The 8,517-nt window shown below is 40.0% G+C and overlaps 1 protein-coding gene across 1 annotated transcript in view; it reads right to left on the reverse strand.

The window, feature by feature from the left end:
• NAA25 (N(alpha)-acetyltransferase 25, NatB auxiliary subunit) overlaps nucleotides 1-8,517 on the reverse strand; it is a 92,400-nt gene that overhangs the window by 48,942 nt on the left and 34,941 nt on the right. The window contains exons 4-6 of the mRNA XM_011928727.1: nucleotides 4,484-4,558; nucleotides 2,420-2,527; nucleotides 1,977-2,055 (exon numbers count right to left, since the gene is read on the reverse strand). Coding sequence (XP_011784117.1) covers nucleotides 1,977-2,055; nucleotides 2,420-2,527; nucleotides 4,484-4,558 — 262 coding nt within the window. The remainder of the gene's footprint in view (nucleotides 1-1,976; nucleotides 2,056-2,419; nucleotides 2,528-4,483; nucleotides 4,559-8,517) is intronic.

Consider the following 8,517-nt stretch of genomic DNA (forward strand, 5'->3'; position numbering starts at 1 on the left):
AGCCAGGATGGTCTCGATCTCCTGACCTCGTGATCCGCCCATCTCGGCCTCCCAAAGTGCTGGGATTACAGGCTTGAGCCACCGCGCCCGGCGACAGTAAATTTTTATAATCATTTTCTTTGTAAAATGATAGGTTCCACAATGTATTGGGTTGAAGATCTATTAACAGTACATGGGATATACTTATAAAATCCCAACAGCATCTAGGGACTAGTAAATTTAGTCCATAGACAGGCTGCCCATCCATACAGTTCCAAAACATCAAATAAGGCTGGGTTGACGTGAGGTAAGAAAGATGAGATGTTGAAAGAACACAAAAAAAGAGTGGAGATGAATCAAACTCTTTCCAAACAACTGAAAACAAAAAAACTAGGATGATAGTTCTGACCAAATTAGATTTGCCCAACTGTTTAGTAGATTAAGGATACCAAAAATTACATTATGAATTTCCTGTTGAGAGTCTAAATTTTAACTATCCATAGAACTATAATCTAGTTTAAAAAAAAAGAAAAAAAAAAAAGATCAGGCATGACAGGTTACACCTGTAGTAATCCCAGTACTTTGGGAGGCTGAAGCAGGCAGATCACTTGAGCCCAGGAGTTCAAGACCAGCCTGGGCAACATAGTGAGACCCTGCCTCTACAAAAAATATAAAAATTGGCCAGGTTTAGTGGCATACGCCTGGAGTCCTAACAATTTAGGAGGCTGTAGTGAGAGGATAACTTAAACCCTGGAGGTCAAGGCTGTAGTGAGCTGTGATGGTGCTACTGCATTCTAGCCTGGCTAACAGAGCAAGGCCCTGCCTCCAAAAAAGAAAAAAAAAAAAAAAGAAGTTTCTTGTGAGTAGCCTAAATATGCACCAAAAACTGGTTAAGTAAATTTCTATATTCACACTGTGGAACACTGGACAGTCATTAAAGAGAGTGAGGTAGTAAACTTTTATCTCTAGGAAATACAATTTAGTTAAAATAATAAAAAAATAATGGAGGCCAGGCGTGGTGGCTCACACCTATAATCCCAGCACTTTGGGAGGCCGAGGCAGGCAGATCATTTGAGATCAGGAGTTTGAGACCAGCCTGGTCAACACTGTGAAACCCTGTCTCTACTAAAAATACAAAAATTAGCTGGGCGTGGTGGTGCATGCCTGTAATCCCAGCTACTCAGGAGGCTGAGGCAGGAGAATCACTTGAATCCAAGAGGCGGAGGTTGCAGTGAGCCGAGATTACGCCACTACACTCCAGCCTGGCCACAGAGCGAGACTCTGCCTCCAAAAAAAAAGAAACAATGGAGCCCAGTGTGGTGGTGTGTGCCCCTAGTCCTAGCTACTTGGGAGGCTGAGATGGGAGAATTGCTTGAGCCCAGGAGTTCAAGTCCAGCCTGGGCAACACAGTGAGCCCTCATCTCTTTAAAATAAATCAATAAATAATAAAAATAAATAATGGGTATAACAGTATGCAGAGCAGAGTTCACAAACTCAAATGCCTTCATAGGACAAAAATGTAAATAAAGAAGGAATGTTTGTGGTATCTACACAGTACAAATCCTAACTAGAAGGGCATTAATTAATTTAAAATTTTTAAAGAAAAAAATTTTTAATAAAAACATTGTGCTAACTGAATAAGATTATTCTATGAGCCAGGCATACTATGTTTTCATTTGTGTTTTAAGAAAAAAAAAAAAGTGGAGAAGATGAATCTTTCGAAGAATATAAAGTATAACTGGAGGAAAACCTAAGGGAAGAGGGCTAGAGATCTGAAGCATAACCTTTCACATTCCTTGAAGTTTCTGAATCTGTTATTTTCAAGTAAAAACATTTTTAAAAATAAATTTACAACATACAGAAAAGTCTGGAAGAACATAACAAAATGATCAGAAGTGTTTATGTCTTTATATCCTTATGTGGAAATTTTCTACAATAAACATTTTTCATTTTTAAATAGGAAAAAAAAAAGCTTTAAGAAAATTTTTAAAAATTACCTCCTAATTTCCCTCTGATGACATCCAAGGCCTCCTGGTACTTTCCTAAACGTTCCAGGATCATATAATAAAGTTCAACCTTACAGAAAAAAAAACAAGAAGTGCAACCTCTGAAACTTTACAATAATAAAAAGATAGTCATTCATAGGTTTTTAAAAAGTTATTTAATAGAGCATGTCCTCAAATGAGATGAAACTGACAGTAAGAAAAAGGTAACAGGATCTTCTCCATCTATATCTCTCCCATCTATATACATCTCAGCCTAGAGTACTTGCTAGAAACAGCTCAGTGATTAGACCTAAGCTGAGGGCTTCACATTTACCCAAAGGCCAAGAGTGAGGACCCAGCTATCAAACTGGAACAAAACAAGTTTATAGTATTACAACATAATATTGTAGCACCAGCAAAAAAATGAAAACACAAAAGTGGGCTTAAATACTCACTTCAGCCTCAGCTTCTATCTTGTCCTCTTTCACCATTTTTTCTACCATTCTCTCAGCAAGGGGCAAAAACATTGTTTTTGAGAGGTTTTCATCCTGTGCCGATATAGACTGAAAGAAGAAAAATAACGTTTCATTCTAATTTCTCCCCTGCTTGCACTATTGTTGTAACATTACCGTTAATTGGGCACATAATTATCAATCCATCATGTCAAATATCAGACCTAATATGAACTCCCTGCCAAGGAGGCACATTACAGAGTGGTTTGTATTACAAAAGATTTCTCTGCTAAAGATTCATTATCCTATGTGTTCTTGAAATACTGAGCTTCCACAATACAACCTAGCATTTAAGTCGGTTATTTATACATTTTTCTAAAAGAATGTAAAGAGGCAGCATGCCTATACTGTTTATTATTTATGAGTATTATCAGGTATTTGAAGAGGAAAGTCTTCCAGGTATCTTTGAGATGTTCACATACTGGAAGAGAAATGCCAATTCCTTTCATTACACAGTTTACTAGTAGCTAGTTACCTTAAATTGGTAACAAAAATTAACACATGAAATTCATAAAGTTAATAATGCCAGAATCTGCTCACAGCTCACTTAACCCTTGTAAACAACCTTTCAAAGTAGATGTTATGGTTATTTTACAAAGAAACTAAGGTTAGGCCAGGCGTGGTGGCTCATGACTGTAAACTTAACACTCTGGGAGGCTGAGACAGGTGGATCCCTTGAGGCCAGAAATTTTGAGACCAGCCTGGCCAACATGGCGAAACCCCCATCTCTACTGAAAAAAAATTAAAAAATTAGCTGGGTGTGTGTGGTGGTGCATGATTGTAATCCTAGCTACTCGGGAGGCTGAGGCATGAGAATCACTTGAACCTAGGAGGTGCATTTTGCCACTGCACTCCAGTTTGGACAACAGAAAAAAAAAAAAATTAAGGTTAAGAGATTTCCCAAACAGCTTTACCAGACATGTGGTAAAGCTAACGTATGAAGGCAGACCTGTCTGACCCCGTAACATCTGTTCTTAATCACTACTTTTAAATCCTTCCTCCCCATCCTCTCCTATACAGAATCTCACTTTGGTCCCTGGGAGAGAAGTGTCTCCTTTCTGCAAAAGAGCAAACTGAGGCTCAGAAAGAAGTGATAAAAGAAGGCCACCCAGTTCAATGAGCCATTAACTAACCAGCAATGTTGTCTTAAAGGCAAACATCAAGTTGTAATATCAAACATTTCAAGGCTCATGCTTGATCAAGCAACCCAGCAATAGATCAGAGATTCAGGGGAAATACAGTCCATGCTACCCACAAATAAACTGATATACCAACTCATAAAGAATACTCAAAATCCCTAACTTAAGTCAACTGACAACACAAACTCCCTGTCTGACATGCTGCAACACATTACGCAAAATGTTCGCAGTCAGATGCAGAGGCTGATGCCTGTAATCCCAGCACTTTGGGAGGCTGAGGCAGGAGGACTAATATTGCTTGAGGCCAGGAGTTCAAGACTAGCCTGGTCTTGAACAGTCTCACTCTGTCGCCCAGGCTGGAATGCAGTGGTACAATCTCATCTCACTGCAACCTCCACCTCCCAAGTTCAAGTGATCCTTCTGCCTCAGCCTCCAGAGTAGCTGGGATTACAGGCACGTGCCACCACGCCCAGCTAATTTTTACATTTTTAGTAAAGATGGGGTTTCACCATGTTGGTCAGGATGGTCTCGATTTCCTGACCTTGTGATCCACCCACCTTGGCCTCCCAATGCTGGGATTACAGGCGTGACCCACCACACCTGACCAAAAAAAAAATTTTGTTTTAATTAGCCAGGCAAGGTGGTATGCACCTGTAGTCCCAGCTACTTGGGAGGTTGAGGTAGAGGGACTGCTTGAGCCTAGGAGGTCAAGGCAGCAGTGAGCTATGATTGATTGCACCACTGCACTCCTGCCTGGGTAACAGCGTGACCCTGTCTCAAAAAAAAAAAGTTCGGAAGACACACTGAGGACAATGACTATATAAAAAATAAAACCAAACCTCAATCCCATTCTGAATGCCATACTCACTTGCATAATTAAGCTCATCACAGACCAAAAGTAGTAGGGATTTTTGGGGACAATCTTATATAGAGCCATGCCAGCCTAAAAGAGAACCATAAATATTTTATTTAGAAACACCATACAGAGGGGGATTAATGATCTAGACACATGACAAAAAATTTCTTGGGAGAACAGCAATATATTTACATATCCCAGTTAGTAAATGCCTAGTGACTTGATGGCTATAGCAATAGTAGTAATCACAAAGGTGAATATTCATGTTATGAGTGACACTTCAATTTCTGAACCAGAATTTTCTAAAATTAAAGTCCGATATTTCCAGAATACACTGCAATCCAATATAGTTCTAGCAAACTACAAAGCAAACACAAAATTTGGCTTGTAAGTGTACTATACATCAATAAACTTTACTGAAGATACCATACTAACCAGTTATTAGTAAAAACAAATAAACAAGCCCAGAGAATACACTTAAACTTCAATATCAGAAAAGATTACTAAAAGATAATTCAAAAATTCTTTTTAGGTTAGGAAAATAATATGGTTACTTCAAGATTCCAACAATTAGAACTGAAATCGTTCATTATAAAATGTATAATATGCAAATACTTAAAAGCAGGAACATGCTTTTAAAAAAGAATAGACCTATTCAAGCATTATTTAGACTCTATCCATAATTAGCCAACCAGTAATTGATGCTAAAAACTCCATCAGGTAATTTTCATGTTTTTTAATCTTTTGCCTACTGCCAATCTAGTTCCAAAATTACTGCCAATCTAATGGAGCTCCTATGAAGTAGAAGAAACTATCTATTCCTGACAAAGATTCAAAGATCGAGTCCCTGTCCCAAAGCCATTTAAAAGCGAGTGAGAAAACAAACACATAAATGACTGAAATGTATTTAGCAATAAAAATAAATGTCCTGGGCCAGGCACAGTGGCTCATGCCTGTAATCCCAGCACTTTGGGAGGCCGAGGCTGGCAGATCACCTGAGGTCAGGAGTTCGAGACCAGCCGAGCCAACATGGAGAAACTCTATCTCTACTAAAAATACAAAAATTAGCTGGATGTGGCAGCAGGGACCTGTAATCCAAGCTACTCGGGAGGCTAAGATAGAGAATCGTTTGAACCCGGGAGGTGGAGGTTGCAGTGACCAGAGATTGCGCCACTGCACTCTAGCCTGGGCAACAGAGTGAGACTCTGTCTCCAAAAAATAAATAAATAATAATAAAAAATAAATGTCCTAGGCCAGCCGTGATGACTCATGCCTATAATCCCAACATTTTGGGAGGTTGAGACAGGAGGATGATTTGAGCTCAAGGAGTTTGAGAATAGCCTGGGCAACATTGTAAAATCTTATACACACACACACACACACACACACACACACACACACACACACAGATATATATATATGTTAACCAGGGTGGTGGCAAGCACCTGTGGTCCCAGCTACTGGTGAGGGGCTAAGGTGGGAAGATCACCTGAGCCCAGGGAGTTCGAGGCTACAGTGAGCTGTGATCACACCACTGCACTCCAGTGAGGGCAACAGAGACTCTGTCTCAAAATCAAAATGATAAAACTAAATATAAAAATAAATGTCCTATACAAAATACCATGCTAGGATTTTTCCAAGGAAGGCAAAGTTGTTCATTTTCTTACCTCTTCTTTCCTTAAGGGAAAGCAGAGAGGAGAACGTTATAATTAAAGCCTCTCCAAAGTAGCCATCTTTCAGATGACTTTGAAGGTTAAACAGAACATGGCAGCGGGGTGCGGGGGGGTGCGCGGGTGTGGTAACGATACATATAAAACTACAAATATTTGCAATGAATGGGTAAATCAACTCAAAGTAGGAGAAAAATGAGTCTGAACAAAAAACATTCAAGAAAGTTAAGGGATATATGCTGATAAAAACAAGGAGGATATCTGGCTAAAACAATTCAGAGTAGTAGAAAAGTGTTGAAAGGTAGGCCAAGGTACTTTTGTTGTAAGGTGTTAAAAAAGGAGCCTATACAGAATAGAGAAGTGATATATATAAATCTATACTCTTCTAGGAATAGCATCTTAGCAGTACTGTGAAGAGACAAAGTAGGAAGAAAGAAAAGGTGAGGTGATGAGGCACAAAACCAGGATGGGGTAGATCAAATAGAAAAGAAACCTGGAAAGATACAGCAGAGGCCAGGCACCATAGCTCACACCTATAATCCCAACACTTTGGGAGGCCGAGGCAGGAGGATTACCTGAGGTCAGGAGTTCGAGACCAGCTTGGCCAATAAAGTTAAGGTAAAAGATAAAAGTGATGGTGAAACTCTGTCTCTACTAAAAATATGAAAATTAGCTGGGCGTGGTGGCGGGTGCCTGTAATCTCAGCTGCTCAGGGGGCTGAGGCAGGAGAATCGCTTGAACCCAGGAGGTGGAGGTTGCAGTAGGCCGGAATTGCACCAGTGCACTCCAGCCTGGGCGACAAGAGTGAAACCCCATGTCAAAAAAAAAATACAGCAGCAGTAGAATGAAGATGATCTAGAGACAACAAGGACATAAAGGATAGGAGAGTCTAAGATGGCTTGAGGCTCCTGCTTCTAACACTGGGGTACATATACTTCACAGGTATAAAATGGAAAATGTTAGGAAATTCAATTGATCCCTGGGAAGACTTTACAATCAAAATAAAAAATAATAATTTTTTCTTTGAGTTAGAAAACTAGCTGGGTACAGTGGCTCATGCCTGTAATCCCTGCACTTTGGGAAGCCAAGGCAGGAGGATTGCTTGAACCCAGCAGTTCAAGACCAGTCTGGGAAACATAGTGAAATCTCATCTCTACAAAAAATGAACAAATTTTAAAAAATAAATAAAAGTTAAGAAATCCATTTTACTTGAGAATATGGGAAAACATTTTTATAATGACATACAGAGATAAAAATATGTAACATTAGAATATGAATTAATATAAAATGCAAGGCAAAAATTTCATGTCCATACCCTATGATCTTGCAGGCTCTGATAATCCGCTAAAACAAAAGTTTTGATGACAGACAAGTTTAAAAACATGAATCTAAGCTGGTGAAGCAGAATCAGAATGTCATTTACAGGAAAAGAAAAACCTTATCACCATATGAAAAACTAGCTACTCTTCATTTATGGTGGTTTCAGAATCACCAGCCAGAAATGTTATTTGGGGCAGCAGAAGCTCTTAAGTTTCCCTCCCTCCTACCTCCACCAGTTTATACAAACTGTATTTGCTTAACAAATTAATGTGCGCAGATGCTATTCTAGGCAATGGAAAATCAACAATCAGCAAATCAAACAAAAACCATTATTCATGTGAAACATGACATTAAATTTGTGAAATACCTCAGACTGACATTCCACATTCAAATAAACATACTTAAGCTAAGAAACTAACTTTCTTAAGCAGCAACAGTATAAAAATTAGCCAGGTGCAGGCAGGGTGTAGTGGCTCACGCCTGTAATCCCAGCACTTTGAGAGGCCAAGGTGGGCGGATCATGAGGTCAAGAGATGCAGACCAGCCTGGCCAGCATGGTGAAACCCTGTCTCTACTAAAAATGTAACAAATTAGCTGGGCATAGTGGCGCGCACCTGTAGTCCCAGCTACTCAGGAGGCTGAGACAGGAGGATCTCTCGAACCCAGGAGGCAGAGGTTGCAGTGAGCTAAGATCGCGCCACTGCACTCCAGCCTGGAGACAGAGCGAGACTCAATAAGTAAATAAATAAATAAAAATTAGCCGGGTGCGGTGGCTTACGCCTGTAATCCCAATACTTTTAGGAAGCCGAGGCAGGTAGATCACTTGACGTCAGGAGTTTGAGACCAGCCCGGCCAACATGATGAAAGCCCGTCTCTGTTAAAAATGCAAAAGTTAGTCGAGTGCAGTGGCTCACGCCTGTAATCCCACCACTTTGGGAGGCTGAGGCAGGTGGGTCACGAGGTCAGGAGTTCGAGACCAGCCTGACCAATATGGTGAAACTCCGTCTCTACTAAAAATACAAAAATGAGCTGGGCATGGCGGTGTGCACCTGCAAT

The sequence above is a fragment of the Colobus angolensis genome, unplaced genomic scaffold, assembly GCF_000951035.1.
Source record: "Colobus angolensis palliatus isolate OR3802 unplaced genomic scaffold, Cang.pa_1.0 Scaffold79, whole genome shotgun sequence".
Classification (NCBI taxonomy): Eukaryota; Metazoa; Chordata; class Mammalia; order Primates; family Cercopithecidae; genus Colobus; species Colobus angolensis.